Source organism: Dicentrarchus labrax, unplaced genomic scaffold (assembly GCF_905237075.1).
Source record: "Dicentrarchus labrax unplaced genomic scaffold, dlabrax2021, whole genome shotgun sequence".
NCBI classification, from domain to species: Eukaryota; Metazoa; Chordata; class Actinopteri; family Moronidae; genus Dicentrarchus; species Dicentrarchus labrax.
The window spans coordinates 9,538,787-9,556,905 of NW_026136712.1; the positions used below are offsets into that span (position 1 = coordinate 9,538,787).

The 18,119-nt window shown below is 41.6% G+C and overlaps 2 protein-coding genes across 3 annotated transcripts; both read right to left on the minus strand.

The window, feature by feature from the left end:
* Positions 1-42: 42 nt before the first annotated feature.
* On the minus strand, positions 43-6,586 carry tut1 (terminal uridylyl transferase 1, U6 snRNA-specific). The gene is made up of 10 exons (XM_051417626.1): positions 6,367-6,586; positions 5,861-6,051; positions 5,482-5,688; positions 4,895-5,009; positions 4,643-4,770; positions 4,325-4,551; positions 4,080-4,189; positions 2,914-3,036; positions 1,740-1,832; positions 43-1,599 (listed from the first exon to the last, which is right to left on the minus strand). Exons 1-10 carry the CDS (start codon positions 6,440-6,442, stop codon positions 464-466), a joined length of 2,406 nt encoding a protein of 801 aa, XP_051273586.1. The 5' UTR covers positions 6,443-6,586; the 3' UTR covers positions 43-463.
* A 701-nt stretch (positions 6,587-7,287) lies between these two features.
* On the minus strand, positions 7,288-18,089 carry mki67 (marker of proliferation Ki-67). Of its 2 annotated transcripts, XM_051417624.1 has the most exons (17): positions 17,921-18,089; positions 17,294-17,402; positions 16,510-16,591; positions 16,120-16,235; positions 15,629-15,698; positions 15,435-15,510; positions 14,283-14,939; positions 13,928-14,160; positions 13,345-13,825; positions 13,121-13,236; positions 12,720-12,897; positions 12,489-12,632; positions 11,544-12,340; positions 11,003-11,045; positions 10,794-10,877; positions 9,647-10,393; positions 7,288-9,296 (listed from the first exon to the last, which is right to left on the minus strand). In XM_051417624.1, the coding sequence occupies exons 2-17, from the start codon at positions 17,380-17,382 to the stop codon at positions 7,561-7,563; spliced, it is 5,649 nt and encodes a 1,882-aa protein (XP_051273584.1). In that variant the 5' UTR covers positions 17,383-17,402; positions 17,921-18,089; the 3' UTR covers positions 7,288-7,560. The 2 variants fall into 2 exon arrangements, with proteins under 2 accessions (XP_051273584.1, XP_051273585.1); XM_051417625.1 differs by lacking the exons at positions 16,120-16,235; positions 16,510-16,591; positions 17,294-17,402 and having other exon boundaries at positions 17,921-18,084.
* Between the last annotated feature and the right edge of the window lie 30 nt (positions 18,090-18,119).

Consider the following 18,119-nt stretch of genomic DNA (forward strand, 5'->3'; position numbering starts at 1 on the left):
TAGCATTAGAATGTTATATAGTGTAAACAGAATGAGACTGGGTTTTACAAAGACTTTTTTTTATTCATTTGAAGTCAGCATCAGATGCTGGGTACCCCAAATGTCTGCCACTGAATTTACCCTTTAAAGTTTCATCATTTTAGAGCATTATTTTTAACAGAAATGTACTAAAACCAAGCTACATCTTAAACATAAAAAGTAGGCTAATCAGGAAATCTTATTCTGAAACAAACTCATAACTACAAATATATTGTATACATTGAACACATTACAAACCTCTGACAAAGCCCATATTTACAAATTTAATAATCAGTGCTTAGTTAACAAAGCAATGGTAACACTCCTTCATGTCCCACTCTCAAGGGTTAACACAAGTAGCAGTAATGCCATCTTTGAATCAAAACCAAAAAAAAAAGAAAGAAAACTTCTTGGATCCAACAGAGATATCTGAAATCAGTCCCTTCTAAGCACTCCCTGCTTCTTTCTCTAGCAATGTATCTACCATCTTAGGCAAGAAGGCTTCCAGGAAATGAAAGAAGTCCTGAAAAACTCCTGTCTTGTCACTGGTTGGCTCCAACGTGAGCACTGCCTTTGTGCTTTCTGTCTCGCCCACTATCTGAGGCTGAACCTTGAACTCCAGGGGTTCCTTGAGCTCTGGCTCTTTTTCAATAATGTGAGCTGTGACCTGGGACTCCAGGTCCATGCAGCTGCCCTCAGGCCTCGAGTCACTATCTTTGATCAGCTCCCGTCTCACTTTCCTCCTGCCGGCCCACACCATGTGCTTTTGCACACACATCCAGTGAGGCAATCCAGGCTTGCCCCTTTTTGCCAGTCTTGGCTTTTTGCCTTGAGGCGACACAGAAGCATCACTGCCAGAGGATAGTCGCCTCTTGGCACCGACCACAGCTGGACCCAGAGGGCTGGCTTCGTTCTGGGATTCAACGCTGTCAAAGCTGTCATTGGTTGATGTGTTGAGGGAAGCCGAGGGAGTTTCCATTTCATCAGCAGCATCGGCAGCTGAATCCTCACCAAAGACGGCGTCTGTGGAGGGAGTGACGCGGCACCCGAGAACACCTTGGAAGACGCCCTCCACAGCAGAGCAAACCTTCTGAAACCACAGCAGTCGGAAACCATCCCCCGCCATGTGCAGCTGAGTACGCAGCACTTCAGTGAGCGACGCTGATTTGAAGGGGATGCTGATGGTCAGCTGCTCTCTTTTAGTATGTGGGACCTCACCGTGGGGGGTCAGCAAGCGCACCAGCCCCCATGACTTGCCCTTGGTGGATTTGCGCTGGTACTGCAGGCTGCGGCAGTACTTGTCAGCCTCCTGGCACTCCCTCTGGAAGTTGCGCTGCGAGCGTTCATTCAGGTTTCCAGCTACATTGTGGGAGAGCTCAAAGGGGTCTAAGAGATTTAGGGGGCCCAGTTTGGGACCGCGGTGATGGGCCTTGGTGGGCTTTTCCTCTTGCATGGCCTCCTCCTTTTTATTCTGGCTGAGGAAATCAGTGATTGGGAGCACACGCCCATCCCTGACAGATATGACACCACTGGCAAAATCAAACTTAGCATAGAAGGAGAAGAAGCCAGCGAGCAGGGTGCCTAGATAGAGAAAACATACATGTTTATTAAGAGTGCTAATGCTGGCAATGTATTAAAGGGTACTTAAATCATGAAGAAGCTAGGTTATATCTGACCAACAAATCACACGATTCATTTTCCCTTTAATTACTCTCACTTACAGAGGTCTTGTTTATTCTTACTGGGGGGCACCGCAATAGGCTGACTAGGGAAGGTGCAGTCCCAGCCCTCAATCACACACTCTTCCTCCTCACCTGCAAAGACGTGAACACAAAAAGATACATAAATAGGTGAACAAATAGCATATAACTGAAATGACACTTTGAGGTAATATGTCAAACACATATGACTTCTGTGGTAATCAAATTAGGCTTCGCAAACTGTGCAGATTACTTCTGTTTTCTCCAAAGACCCATCAGGCACCTTTTTAATGTGCAACTTTCCACTTAATACTCTGTCCGTCAATCTTACAGAAGGATGGTTCAGGGTTAGCAGCACGCATTGTCATAGGTGCAGCTGCATTAATTACAGTAGTTGTTTTTTTACATGTTAAATACTTCAAATTAATAGCAAAAAGAATTAAAACGTTAATTTTGACAACACTAAAAAATATATAACTAAGACAACCTTGATGCAAAATTAATACTCCACCATATCATCAACATGGCTGCCAATTTACGTACTTTTCCAGATTTTATGATTTTCATTGCTATATTTTGTCACAGCGACTTATACATTACAGTCGTTGTTGAAGAATCCTCTCACTCCAGCAGCTGCCTCAGGGACTTTACGCAGCTCTGTCTCTGATCATCCTCAGTTGTACATGAGTGTAACGTCACCTACTGTAGGCTATAACATTCTCCCATATAAGATCCACGTTAATGTCACATCCCAGTGAGGTTCATTCCCTCGTTATTTTTGTCGCTGTACACTGTACTGATGACACGTCCCTGACAGCTGCAATATTAATATTTTCTTCTTGTTTCAGTAATATGACCACCGATGCTGCTGAACTTGGAATCCACTGATTTGTGACAGGAGGAGGAGAAGCTCTGCAGTGTGAAAGCCTTCTTTTTACTCTCTGTGCGGACACGTTCAATTGACAAAAAGTGTTACCGGAGTGGAAGCAGTGGCCTTATATGGCAACTTTAGGGGCTAATGATGAAACCTCAGAAACGCACACTTCCTAATGAACGGGCAGCTTTCAGACTGAAACAAACAGTTTGACAAGTTTGTGCAGTTAAGAGATCGCACGAACAAGCCTTAGAGAAAGTAGTACAATGGTTAGTTAGGATAGGAATACAAAAATGGACGTAGGAGCAATGCAGCACTTACAGGCCATGTCTTTGAGCTTGTCCACTGTGGGGAGGACAGGAGGTTCACAGTTTTGCAGGAAGAAGATGATCAGCAGTGTCAGAGCGTAGTTGTTGAGCAGGGGACCGGCACCACTGGGATCACCTACAAATCACAATGCAAGTGTGGTAGTGTTGACTAGAGGAAACTATCATTAGTGCAATCCTGTGCACGTGTATATACAGGATACAGTCAAAATAAAACATCTTTGTATGGGTATGGAGGGGCTTTTGTGGCAGTGTTTTGGTTCTAAAGGGCCAGATCAAGGTTAAGTCATACAAAAAACAACAGCTCTATTACACTGATGTTAAAGGGAATCTATACCAGTGTAAAGCCAGGTTGTTGGTTTTTTTTAAAGAAATGGTACAGCACTCATTTTGTTAATTATTTCATGTTAACAATTTCAATTATGTCATCAAGCAAACTAACCCTGGATCTGCCAATCAAATCTCGGTTGACATCTCATGCAACGGCCAATGTTACCACTTACAAACTCTTTGTGACTGTGTTTCACAGTTTTCTTTTAGTTTAAATGTTAAACCAGTAGGTAACCCTCAAGTTTTGTTGGGTTTATGGTACAAAAAATAATTTTCCGTGAAGTAAGTAGGTTACTTTTTCATAAAAAAAAAAAAATCATCATATTTTTTAAGACGATTTATTTTTTGGAACTTGGCAACACTATTTATGCAATCACTTGGATTACAGTAGTTACGCGCAACCAATCCCATCATGCTTTACTTATCACTCTGCACAAGTGCCTTGTTTAAAGCTGCATTGGCAGCTTGGAGGCTACTGTTCCATCAAAGGGAGTAAGGGAGATATGCCCCAGGAGTAAAGGTAATTAGTGTTCTCTTTTATTCTATATCAGGAGACACAGACTCCAATATCACAGCACAAAAGGAGCTGCACTTTTTTTAACAACAAGGCACTAAAAGGCACTGCAAATCAGTGTGTCCTGACAGAGCCCAATGTGATCATAAGGCGCAAGTAAAGATCTACTGACACCTGTTGTCCAAAAAATGCAATAACTACCTAAAACCACCTGATACAACAGACTAATCTTAGGTTTAAAGAACTTGATCTGTTTTTAATCACAAACAGAACTAAAGCATATGCTATGCTCCAAGATGCAAGTCATTTCATCTTACCAGCCAGCTGCTTTTGCTTGGCCCAGTAGCGAATGGTGTACACCAGAGGCCTCAGCCTGTCCTCCATCCCTGAACAAATCTGGAGGAAGCGGGTGTTCCTTACTGCTAGTCTAGTGAGGGATACAGGACAGGAGAAGCATACAGTAATTCTGCTCCCTGTACAAGATGAAAACATTTATCACCACATCTGAAGACTTTTGATGCTACACAGCATCAAGTAAATCTAAAAAGATCCATCAACTGACCTGTTGTTAATGGTGATGTCGCCCTGCAGGTTAAGCTCGCGGTGATGGAACTTGACTACAGGGAGACGAGCGCTGCCGACCACGTGGACTTTGTGCACACTGGGGACACAGCGTCTCAGGATTGCTGCCACAAGGTCCAGGACCTCGGCTGGAGAGGCAGTGGACAGGTCAATGTCAGACAGAATGGAGTCCTCAGAGTGGCCATCGTCTGACGTTCCCTCCCCTGTCTGAAGAAAGAGGGAAGGAGGACGGTTCAGCACACAGCGTGCCCCCCTATGAAGTTACATTGTTTTATATTTTGGCTGTAGATTGTCCGACCTGTTCTGCGGTGGACTTGGCTCGGGCTTGGAACACCTTTGTGTTTTCCAGGTCCAGGAACAAGTCCAAGTCACAGGAGTGGATGCCGAAGGTGTTGACAGATGAACCAAACGGCAGAATCTGGCTGTCTGCAACCCATTCAAACAGAGCATTCAAAGTGACAGAGTCAATATGCCATGACAATCTTTCGCCCAATTATCATTGTGTCAGACAAGACTTCATAAACGGACTCTGTGTGTTTACAAAGGTCACCTGGGAAAAACTCTACGAAAACCTCTTGCAGGAGTTGAACCAGCAAGCCTCGGGCCTTCTTTTCGTTTTCTCCCAGCTGACATCGCTCTACAATGTACTGCATCTGTGCATCCACCTGGAAAGAACAACCTTTGTTAATACACATACATGTTGTAATTAGGGGGTTTATTCTCACGGACAAACTAAAGTCCAAACATACAGTATATTAATCTAACAGTATCTGACTGAGGTTTGTCGGTGCATACGTTTCATGTGAGTGTAAATGACAAAGGTACATCAGTTTCTTGTACGGATGGGATGATAAACGATATTTTTGCATATCACAATAAAAAACACTTCATTTCTATTACTGTGATAATTGTGAATATCCTCACATGACTTTATTTTGGCTAAGATAATCGTGAAATGAAATTCTCACATCGTCCTTTGCCAATTTCCAACAGTATGTGCCAATAACATTAGTTAGTATATTATAAGCTGCACTTTACATTAAAAAACAGGATTTTATGGTTAATATAAGATATACTGTAGTATGTAACTAAACTGAGACGTAATCTAATACATATATTTGACAACAGGTTACTTACAGACAACAACTGACACAGCTGAGGTTTGAGACGGTCGAGAATTTGCTGGAGGTTCTGGAAGTCGTTCCTCTTCTTGGGAATCAACTTGAACTCCTTCTTTTCCCGAGGTTTGACGCGCAGCTTCAAGCCTTTCATCTGATGCTCAACACAGGACAGGGTTGCCTGTACGCCGTCGGTCTCATTGAACTGGACGATGGCGTACACACCCTGTGAGCGCAGAGTGACACAGCACAGTCAGATCACAACGGGGTTCATCAGTCACTTCCCATACACTGCTAAATGAACGTCAGTGCGTCTTGGTATGGACACACAAACTCACTTTGAGGCTATAGACAAAGTTAAAAAATGAGCTGTATCTCACTGTGAACAGCTGACTGACCTTGTCTTTATCCATGATAACATCTGACACCGGCCCATACTGCTGGAAGTACTCGACCACGTCAGTCTGAGAGATGTCAGGCTTGATGCCACTGACAAAAACACTGTGCTGCTCCTGTGTCTTCCTGGTAGTCCGCACAGTGCTCAGCGTCTTATGTTTCCGCCCTTTGACATGCTGATCCAAGCTGGGTACTGAAAAGAAATTAAAATATGAACAATGCTGCATCAGAATTTTTTTTTTTTTTAAATATCATAGTTTGTTTAGCTAACAAACCAAGCAGACTGTATGTAGTATATCAAACATATTTAGATAGTACAGTAACACTTTAGCAATACCGGACATAAAAGCGTTCATTTTTGAAGTGAGAGCTCCTTTAAAGCTCAAAGATTTTCTTCGAGAAATACTGTAATACACCAGGCTGGAAAAGGTTTCGAGGGGTTTACAAAACGAGGTCAACTTCAAGTTTAATTGACTCTCATGTGGCTAAGTTAGCTTAGGATACTTACGGTTGGGTAAGTGGACGTTACATAAAGTGCACTGGAAGCCTTTGGGCGTCGATTTTATGTCGCTGTCCGCCTCCATGATGGCAAAACGTAAAGTCTAGCGATAAAGCAAAAAGTAAATTAACCACTAAGTCAAAAAAAAGTTGGAGGTGGACGGCTCTCCATGCGCCTCTCAAATCTCCCTCCAGCGTCAACTCTGCGTTTGTTTCGAGTCCGTCTCAAAAATGAGTCCGGGTTGTTCTCGTGTTTCAACACAAAGTTCCGGTCAGTCTAATTTGATCTATTTGTGTTGCAAACCCTGAAACAATGCGAATAATCTTTACCTGAGACTTTTCTGTGAGACACGTATGTGCTTATTTTAACTTTGCTCTATAGTGAATGTTGGAATGTATTAACGTACTGTTTACGTAACCTACCTAAACCTAATTCAACTGTCATGTCTGAAAAATGGCAAATGTTTTGAAAGAGGCCTTAAACAAGGAAGTTTTCTTGAAGCCTTTAAATAAGTGAAGCTCAGTGGAGTTGTTCTCTTCTCGTCCATTTATCAATTCACATTTGCGTACCCCTGCTCGAAAGTAATGTTTTATGTGCTGGGAATAAACCAATCTTATTTTTCCTCTTGCCTCAGCTTTTAAAAATCAGACCTGTACCAACACTAAGTTACAAATGACAGCAAATGTAATGGCATCTCTTCTGTCTCATCTTCCAGCCCTTCCAGTAACTGACAAAAACATGAAAATGAAGCCCAGTCAACAGAACAGCTTCTGTATCTACAGCAGGCTACATATGAGATACATATCAGGTATCAGTGCTTTTACAATGTCTTTCAAGCAGTTTGGTAAATGATCACCCCAGACACTTAAACACCATATACGGGTGTTTGGCTTACCAAAGACAGCTTTGGACACAGACAAATTCAGGCCATTTTTTTTTTCCATTGTACACAAAATTTAATAACTTTTTTCACCATAAAAATATCTGCAATGTAATGAAGTAAAGAATAACATACAACTTGTCACAACATATATGGTTAATACGAGATTCCCTGCTGAATTGAAAACAAAAAAAAAAAGCAGTGCTTCATTTCAGTCTATAAAACTACTTTCTAAAACACAGTACAATCTAAAAAATGACAAGTACAAAAAGATTTTAAAAGGGGAAAAAAACCATTATGATTCTGAATATATACAAAGGCTTTTATTTCTTTACTGATCTTCCTCTTCTGGTTTTTGGCTGCGTCTCAGCCTCAACACCTTTCACCTCGCTTGTGGACTCCGCTTCGTCAATGGTTACATCAGCGACCTTTGCCCCTCGCCTGGCTCTCTTGGCGGGCTGAGCTTCGACAACTTTATCTGAGAGATCCTTCTCTTCAGTTTTGCTGGCATCTTCCGACACATTTTTGCTTTCAACTTGGTCTCCAAGTTTTGATTTCCTCCCTCGGACCGCCTTTACAGGTGTTCCTTTTGGAATGTTGAAGACTTCCAAGTCACTTTTCCACTTGACAGATCTTTTGGACATTTTTGTGTCTTCCACGACAGCATTGCTTAAATCTTCAGTGGGACTGGCATCATCTGTTGTGGGCTTTGCTGCTGCACGTCTCCCCCTTTTGGCTGGCTCTACTGAAGCTGGTGCAGCCTCTGATACCTGGACTGTGGATTCTGCGTTAGTCTCCTTGACGGGAAGAGTCGCACCACGGTGGGCTCTCTTGGCTGGAATGGCTTGTGAAACCTCATTTTTCACCCCCCTTGCTCTGCTATGTTTAATGACTGGAGCATCCAGCTCAGCTGTCTTCTGCTCTTCAGCCTCCAGCTCAGGTTTCTCCTCTGGTACAACAGCAACTTGTTTCCCTCTCCTACCCCGTTTGGGTTTGTCTGTGGAGCTGACTGTGGGGATCTCTTGGACTTCAGTGAATTCAGCAGGGCTTTCACTCTCAGTGTCTGCTTTTGCTTTCCGCCCTCCTCTCCTGGGTTTTGCAGCCACGGTAGCCTGTTCATCCATCTTCACTGGCTCAGCAACCAACGGAGCTTTAGGTTCCTCTGGAACAACCTCAACAGTTTGGACTTCTTCTCTTGGTTCTACATGTTCTGGCTCTGCCTTCCTGGTTCTCCTCAATTTCTTAACTGGCTCCTGGGATTTAGCTGTCTCAGCTGAAGTTGTCTTCTCATCGTTCTCTAGCTTTTCTTCTTCCTGTTTGGTATTTCTTCCCCTCTTGGCCCTGACTGGAGGCTGAGACAGTGGTTTGGTCTCCACAGTGACAACTGTGTCTTCTGCCACCTCATTTTCTTCAACAGGATCAGGTTTTGTCTTTCTCCCTCGTCTGGGTTTCCCAAGAGTAGAATTGGTCTTTTGAGGCTGAGCTTCTGCCATAAGCTGCTCATCACTCACAACTTCACTTTTCTCCTGCTCTGGTTGAGGTGGCTCAACCGGTGTTGGTTTAGTTTTTCTACCTCTAATGGGCTTCACGACAGCTTCCTCTGCAGGGGGTACGCAATCATTTTCATCTTGGTGGGTATTTATGGGAGAAGTCTGGTCACTCACTGCTTCATTGGAATTCTCAGTCACCAGTGTTTCCACAGCTTTCTCTGGTAGCATTTCAGGTTGATCAGAGGTGCTTTCTTGAGATTTAGCATTTTTGCGTCTTGACGTTTGTCTAACAGCAGGTGGTGCAGTAGCTTCAGTTTTCTTCCCTCTTCTTCCTCTGACTGGAGCAGGGACAACAGGATCTTTAGATTCCACCACTTTCGCCCGTCTGCCTCTAACAGATTTCTTCTGAACGACAGCTGCATCCATTTCTGTGACTGTGCAAGTCTCCACTTCAGGTAAGCTCTCAGTTGCAGGTGCCTGGGTGTCCATGACATCTGATGATTTATTTTCATCACTTCCACTGGGCGCCACCTCCAGCTGATCACTGTAGACTTCATTAGACTCAGATTCTAAAAAAAATACGAGAAAACAAAGGAAAAATATTTATATTTATAGTGGTTGAGCATTCAACTATTAAATAACTGATCATTTAAAAACCAGACACACTGGTCAGGATTTTAGTTTTTACTAATGAAATACTATGACAAGGACCAAACATTAATGCTGTAAAAACACTGGCTGTAAAATGAATGTTTGTTTGGAGCTAATTCAAATGTCACCATGTCTCGCTTTGGTTAATAGGACATTCACAATAGTTTACTGTCTCAGGAATGGAAAACACATGCAATTAGATTCCCTCACTTATACATATGCTGCATGGGGTCAGAAACTGTTAAGTGATTTCACTTTCAGAACAAACCTTTTGCTGCGTCAGCATTAGGAACATTGTCACTGTGAGTACAAGGCACATCTTCCTGCTCTGGCACAGGTTGTTTAGTTTTTCTTCCTCTCTTGGGTTTCAACACAGCCTTCTCAAGGGGTGCTTCATTTGCTTCATGGTTGACATCAACTGGAACACTCTGCTCACTCTCAGGTTCTGGCACCGTTTCAGTTTCAGCTGCAAACTCTTGGACCATTTCGGCTTGATCATCAGAAGCTTTTTTGGCATTTCTTCCTCTTTTAGGCTTAAGGTCGACTTTGGAAGGCACAGAGGCAGTTTTCTCCATGGCAAGCTCAGCATCCTTGCTTTCAGTGGTCTTTGCATTTCTGCTTCTTGTCGTTTGCCTAACAGCGGGTGGTGCTGCAGCTTCAGTTTTCTTCCCTCTTCTTCCTCTGACTGGAGTGGGGACAACAGGATCTTCAGAATGTTCTGTTGCCTCCTGTTCATCATCAGGTGATTTGGATTCCACCGTTTTTGCCCTTCTGCCCCGAACGGGTTTCTTCTCATGGTCAATATCTGTTGCAGTTGTCTCCATTTCTGAGACGTTGCCAGTAGCAGTCTCCACTTTAGGTTGTTCTTCAGATACAGTCTCATGCACTGCATCCACAGGTAAATTCTCATCCACTGCTGCTTGAGAGAGAGTTTCCATGGCTTCTGATGATTCATTTTGTACGCTTGGCACCTCCTGTAAGTGGTCATCACCTACAACTTCATTGGCATCCGCTTCTAAAATAGGACCAAAAAAATTTGAGGTTTTAGCTGTTGGAATACCTCCATCGGGTTTCAAACATGTTTAACAATAGAATTACATAGCAAGCAGCATACACAAAGAATAAACCTTACTCTGTGCTTTAAGCGAGTTCTGAACTATAAACTCTGTTTGCATTCAGGTGTGACATTTATTAGTGTGTATAACCTGAATGTCCCACATTTTTTCTGTTGTGGTTCCAACAAATTCTTTTAGAATAAGCTTTTTATTAAATATCGCAGACTTTCTCAATGTATGTCAAAATGAACAATTCCCATAACATTTCCAAAACACATCTCTCAAAGTCCATTTTCAGTTTTTGTCTGACATTATCTTGTTAGAAGTATTTTAACATTAACCAAATATTTGTAATCTTACCCTTTTCCATCTCAAGTTGGGGAACATTATCGATCACATCTGATGGCACATCCTCTTGTGGCTCCTCATGCGCAAAGTCTAGTTCTATATAACGAGGAGAGAAGAAAACAAAACAATAATCAGCCATGACAATGAAGGTTGCATAACAAAGCCAAGCAAGGTCTTAAACCAACTTAAGAAGCAACTATTACATTTAAAACCCAACTGACCTTTTGCAACATCTGTATCACAATCTGGTGTTTGATCTTCAACCTGTAAATAAAATCAGAATCAGTTTAGACAACAAGCACTCACTTGGGAATAATACTTAAATAAAAACGTCTCCATGGTTTACATCAGACAACACAAATGTCTTGTAAAGGTTAGATTTAGTGAATTGAATATAGTCAGTCTGTGGCTGCATGGACAATACTAAGATAAATTGTTGATTTTATTTTCTACAAAACGGTTTTGTTCATGAAAAATGAAATATGCCCAAATGCAGCTTGCTCAACTGGCACTCATGTTCAATATCTTAACCAAAATCTTTGTTTTTCAATCAAATTACTTCTACTAAAGTGACAGAGTTGCTAATATACAGTCTCAATGATAAGCTTTTTGTGTTGTTCACATCATTGTTTTGGCTTGCCTGTTCCTACTGCTGATCCCATTCTCCCTGCCAGGTGCTGCCAGTTTCTTTCCAAAATACTTTCAGTAGTCATTCCAAAAGCAAATAACTGAAAAAGTCAAACCAAGTATTTTCATTATTACCTCATGTGTCTCTGTTTGTCCTGTGGGATCAGACAGTGGCTCCTCCATGAGCTCCTGAAGTCCCTCAAAGTCCTCAACTGCAGCACTCTTCTCCTTAGGCGTCTTCATTATTCTCTTGATACCCGTAAGACATACCAATGGGGAGCTCTTCACGTTGGGGGTTTTCAGGTCTTTAATTTCAGATTCTTGCATGTGTGCTGGTGTCTCCACAATTTCCTTAACAGCAACCAAACTTGCGTCACCAGCATCTAGAGCTTTGGGAGTTTTCAGAGCGTTTTCTTGAAGGTCTTCGAAGAGTTCAGCCTCCTGTTGTGGGGTCTCGAAAATTCTCTTAACTCCGGTGAGGCACTCTTGTTGTTCAGGTTTCTGCTTAGGAGTCTTCAAAATATTCCCTCGCAGGTCTTCAACAGGCTCAGCTTTCTGTCTTGGGGTCTTCATGATTCTCTTCACTCCAGTGAGACACTCCTGCTGTTGAGGCTTCTGTTTAGGAGTTTTGAGAAGTCTCCCTCTCAAGTCCTCGACAGGTTCAGCCTTCTGTCTTGGCGTCTTCATGATCCTCTTCACTCCAGTGAGACACTCTGGTAATTCTGGCTTCTGTTTGGGAGTTGTTACAGAGGTTGTCTTCAAATCTGTGCACTGCGGTTCACCAGAATCATCGGAGTGAGTCTCCATGGCAGGGATGGCGCTGACAAAGCTAGATTCTTGATCTCCATTAAGGAAGCGTTGGACTGCCTCGTTGCTGTATTTTACGTCTTTTACTGTAGACGAAACACTAAGTGGTGACACCATCATTTCATCTAAAAAAAAAATTAAAAAAAAGTCACATTCCATTAGTTTATGCCAATTTAATTATTTAATTGACTTAATTTGACTGAGCTTTTAGTCTTACTGATTATGCAGAATGCAAAAAACCTTCCTAACAATACACACACACACACACTTTACCTGGCTCCTCTGGTGTGTTCAACACTGATGGTTCAACCACAGATGTGCCCAGACCGATCATTGGTGTCTTCATGGCACTGTTCTCATTGATTATAGCAGATCTCATCCTCACGTTTACAGGGGTTTTATACATTTCAGAAAGTCCTGAAAACACAAGGCACAATATTGAAGTCCATTATACAATACAAAGAACAAGTGTTGCCATTTGTTGGGATGAGAAAGGGTATTTACCAGTCAAGTCCTCGTCCATTTTCATGCTCTTTTTGGGGAGGGCAGTATTGGTGACCAGTCTTGGAGCAGCACCAGTTGAATGTACAACATTTTGTTTATGAGCTCTGCCCACAACAATTGTAACAGGTGAATTTGCATGTCCAGTGCTGACGTGGTCAATGAGTTTTCTTGCAGGGGTCTGAAAGATTGAGAAAAATATAGTCATTGCAGTTTGTGTCTTTGTTGAAAAGGTAAATTGTTTAGTTATTAAAAGTGAAGACAAGTCACAAGGAGCATTAGATAGGACATGTCCCTTATTTATAAAAACAGGCCTAAGAGGTTACGGTAGTGGCAAGACTAGAAAAAAAACATTACAATGATGAAAATGCACTTTGTAATTACTATACAGTATTTTCCTTTACCTGTGGTTTGGACACAGCCTTCTTCACTGTCTTTTTGGTGACAGTTTTTTTTGCCGGAACAACCACTTGAGCCTTACTTTGTCCAAATTTCACAGTGTCTGCCCAGGAACTTTTGACTGAACAGACAACAAAAAAGATATTGTGACTCAGAAATTTTGTGCAAGAAAAACAACAAGATTTCTAATATAAAAGAGATACATTATAGATTTCAGGGTCCAACATACCTTTCATAGATGCCCGTGAAACTCCACTTCTTCTAAGCATTACTTTTACAGCACTCTTTGCCATACTGGGAGTCTTCCGTGAGGCGCTCTTCATGCTCTTCCTCCTCAGGGGCAATTTAGGAGTTACAGTGACTTCAGTAACAGCCTCTTCTGCAACTGGAGATGGTGTGCTGATCCGTGACACAGAGAAGCGACCTTGTACTGTAGGGGTCTGGACTCCTGGTGTTGGCTGTTTGCTGGCCTTAGGAGTCTCCACTTTGTTTCTAGAAGGAGATGGATTCTTGGATTTTGGTGACTTGTTTGCAGGAGTTGCTGCCTTGGGAGAAGGGGTCCTTGACTTTGGTGACTTCTGTGCAGGAGTTGCTGCCTTGGGAGATGGAGACCTGGATTTTGGTGAGTTCTTTCCAGGTGTTGGAGTCTTAGGAGAAGCATTCTTGGCACTTGACTTTTTAGGTGATGGAGTTCCTGTTTTTGGACTTTCCTAAAAAAACAAACAAAAAAAAGAAATCCATTTTAAATGATATGATGCATTTTAAACACCAGGTCAAATTACTTGAGTCATCATCTTCCGCTATAGTTTTACCTGTAGCAGGCCAATGGCTGATGCTCGTCTAAGGAGTGACAGTTTGGGTTTCAACAGACACAAGCTTCTCCGTGGAGCAGCACCCTTGCATAACGGAGAGTCAGGAGGCAGCCGTTTGTCAAATAACTCAGGACTCAGCTGACCTCCAAAGGAAACCCGTTTCTTCTTCATTTGTTGTGAGGGCAAGTCAGCGGCAAGTTCTCCACTTTCGCGTTTTTTGGCCTTCTCTTGCACTAATGAATGAATTGAAAACATGACTGTGTATCAGTAACAAACATACTTTAAACATGCTTGAATAAATACTTTAATTTAGTTAACTTTCTTGACAAATTCAAAAAGAAACCATATTTATTACCTTTTTCAACTTTCCCTGAGTTTCTTGGTGATGCCTTTCGAACCGGCTCTGTTTTGGGAGATGCCACTGAAGGTTTGGCTGGTGTGGCGTCCTTGCTTCTCCTTCTCATAGGTGACTTGGGCGTTTCAGTGGAAACCTGCTCAATAACCTCAGACACAGTGAACCTCTGGGGGGTTGCACGACTTTTCTTCTGGGCTGAAGGTGCCTCTGGCGTGGCAGAATTTTCAGCTTCTGGTCTGGCCATCTCAGTATTAGGAACCTGGAAGGACTTCCTCTGCTTCTTAACAGACTTTGGGGTCCCCTTACTTATATTTTCAGCCTCTTCAGTAGTTTCATCAGCTCCAGAAGTGACTTTAGCTTCATCCTTCTTAGGAGTGCTTTTGTCTTCTGTGGAAGTGGCCGGTTTTCCATCATTTTTCCTGACTGAACAAGGTTTTGGAGTGCAAAACCTGGAAGTAGGTGTTTGGAGGAGACTGGCAGAAGATTTTCGAGGGGTCTTGACATCCAGAGATTTCTTGATCATTTGATACAGATCATTGAAGGGGGAGGCGGTCTTGTTTTGCAGCAGGCTATCGTCCCCCTTTGACTCCAACTCCATAGTTTTCTCCAGGGATCGCTGGATGTTGTCATGGTTAGTTCCATCTTTCAGATGAGGGTCTGAAAAAATTAAAGCATTTTACATAAAACAGAATTGTACACTTGATAGTGTAAATACAATTTAAAGAAAAATAACAATAGTTACACAAGAAAAACTACAGGCATCAAATCCCTATCAACAGAACTGACTGGGTTGGACACAGGGGTTAAAGTGGGGTTGCAAAAACCTTTTCACTGATCTTTCAGATGTTTTATAGATTGAGCTAAATATAAACAAATGTAACTCCAAAGGCTGATGATTTGTAAAAATGGGCTGTTTGACAGGTTGTCAGTCACTGTGTAATGTGAAATAGACAATTCATGGTTCTGTACCTACAGAAAATAGAAGTATATCTAGTTTAGTCTAATTCGACATAATCAATTTTAATTGCTTTAATTCCACCATGTTTAATCACGTGCAAAAGAAATACAATTTCTGGGAACACCGACTCTTAACTGTGCAACATTATGTTCAAATACAGCTAATTCAGAATAACCACTTCTACACAGACTCACCTGTGTGCACTTCAGAGATCCTCTTTTCTCCTGCTTCAGTGGTCACAGTGTCCCCCACTTGCTGATCTTTAAGAACCTAGGCATTAGACACTTTAATTAACACATTTATAAAGTAGTAAAATTCAGCAGTGTAGAAAAACTCAAGATGCTGGGAAGGTTGCAATGCTCTAGTGATAGATAAATGAGTTCATTACTTTGAAGGTTTCAGTTTTGCCTCCTATGGAAGACCTCTTCTTTGGTGTGGGTGCTGGAGGGTACTCAAACCTGAAATGACAATTAGCAACAAAAGTCCAATTTCATTTAATTTTGTGACAAAGATGAAAACATTTTCCCCAATAACATTGCATGTGGTGTAAGTGCTCATTAAGAAAATTAATCTGTACTTAGATTTGTAGCTTGTGTAGTGCTTTTAGAATCACAGGTGAATATGAGCAGATAAAACCATCATTAAAAATAAACAGGGTAAATGTGGGGCCAAATAACTGCAAAACTCTCTGCAGAAACAATAAAAACTGCATTTACAGCTTATACTTAAATTAAAACCAGGAGGGTTGGTTTTTCCTTTAAACTGTCAACCATCTGCATATTGTATTAAGTCAGATTAGGTAAGGGAAAACGTTGGTAATAAAATCATTTGGTGAAGGTGTAAGGCAAAGAACGGTGAACTGTTTCTCTTCACACTCACCTGAAAGAACGGTCAATAATTGTTATCAAGTCTCCGTGCTTCAAACGCTCAGACTGCTGCAAAGCCTCTCCGTTGACACGAGTTGGATTCACTGAGCTCAAATTAGTCAAAATGACCTGCAGGGAAAAACATAAAAAGCACCTCAAACATAGTCCACCAGAGTAGCTCAAACCAGAATACTGGTTTATGCTCAACTTTTATATATTTCTATCTAGGTGAAGATTTCCCACTGTGAACTCACATGTGATTTAAACAATGATACTTCTTACAAATTAACATTGCGATTAACAAAATATGAGAATGTGACAATAATAATTCTTCATTATTATTCCAGACATCCATTTCACATTAAACACGGTCAGTGCAGTAATGTTCAGTATGTGTCGTTACCTCTTTATTTTCATTCAGGTCAATCCTGCAATGCTCCTTGGAGACCTGAGGAAGCTGAATACGAATATCGCAGTCAGGCTTCCTGTAAAGAAGAGGAAGAAGATATACTTTATTACTTAAAGAACACAAAGAAACAAAGTGTCAACAAAGGATACATGTATGTGGAACATCACACAATCTACGTATTAAGTGGCGATTGTCCATAATCAGTGAATGAAATCAGAATCAGAATTACTTTAATAATTCCAGGGGGAAATTACTTTTGTTACATATACTCCAGATGTAATAGACATACTATCTGTAAATAAAGGATTAAAATGTACAGTTTAAAGTCACACTTTCTAATGTGCAAAATGTGCAAAAATGGTATGTGTAAAGTGACCATGTGCAGTTTCTGATTGTCTGTTTCAGGTCAGATTACAGAGCGGGGGTGTCTGACTCTCTGAGGGAGGCGTTGTAGAGTTAAATAATCTTTAAACCATAATCTATAAGTAAAGGGAACTGCAGGGTTGTCCAACTAGTCAGATGTACACGTGTTTAAGGTTCTGACGTCAGCAGCATATGGCCCGCCTCCAAACCAACAGGGTTTATATATCACCTCTGTCAACCCCAACATGAGGCTGCACTGTGAATGCTGGCCCCAACATAACGTGTTTTACTTACAAATAAGGATTAAGATAAAAACTAGAGCAATTAAGATTAGGTTTAATTAAAAAAAAAAATAAAATCATAACATGGCAAAATAACATTACAACCACCACCAAATGCATTTTATTGAGCTCACCTTCCGAACAAGCATGTTGCAGTAAGAGGAAACTCAGTCCCATCTCCTCCACTCCTCTTAACCACGACTATTTTCCCATGCAAAGGCATTTTTCGTTACGTTACGTTACCTGGGAACGTTAGCAAAACACACGTGTCAAAACTGCACAGAATGCTATCTAAACAGGTTAAAGGTCTCATTTTTAGGGTAACATGGAGCATTTTAACATGAGAAAGAACCCCCCCCGTAAACAGGCAACGCATGGAAGGCACGATGTGTGCGAAGAAAAAAAAAATCTGTTTAATGATACTTAGTAACCAACTTAGTTAACGGACGTTATATATCTCCGGACAATGCTATGTTTTTAACGTTTACGTAATTCGCCGTCAACGTTAAAATTTAAATCAGCAGGTCGCTGTTACATAATGTTAAAACTTTAAAACACACCGCTGACAATTCTGCAACAACCCACGTGTAACGTCGCCTCGGTAGTTCTACTGTTGACTACAGATTGAGATTAGCGACTACAACACAACAAGATACCCTTTACGGTGAAACATGTACCGCTAAATTAACGTTAGCTGAAACATGAAGAGCGTTATTGGTCAAGATTGCACGACAACACATTAATAAGCGTTGTAGCCTCACCTGGAAGTCCGTTCAAAGACACGTCAACTTCTGGAAATCCATAAACATCGACCGGGAAAAGGAATTTTACTATAATATCATATCAGACTAAAAGTACAACCGTTATCCTACCGTATCCTACAATGTACATCGACGAATGGCTAACGTAAGCTACCTTGGGTAGCCGTCACTTGTCGTCTCTCCGCTCTTCCAGAGAGGC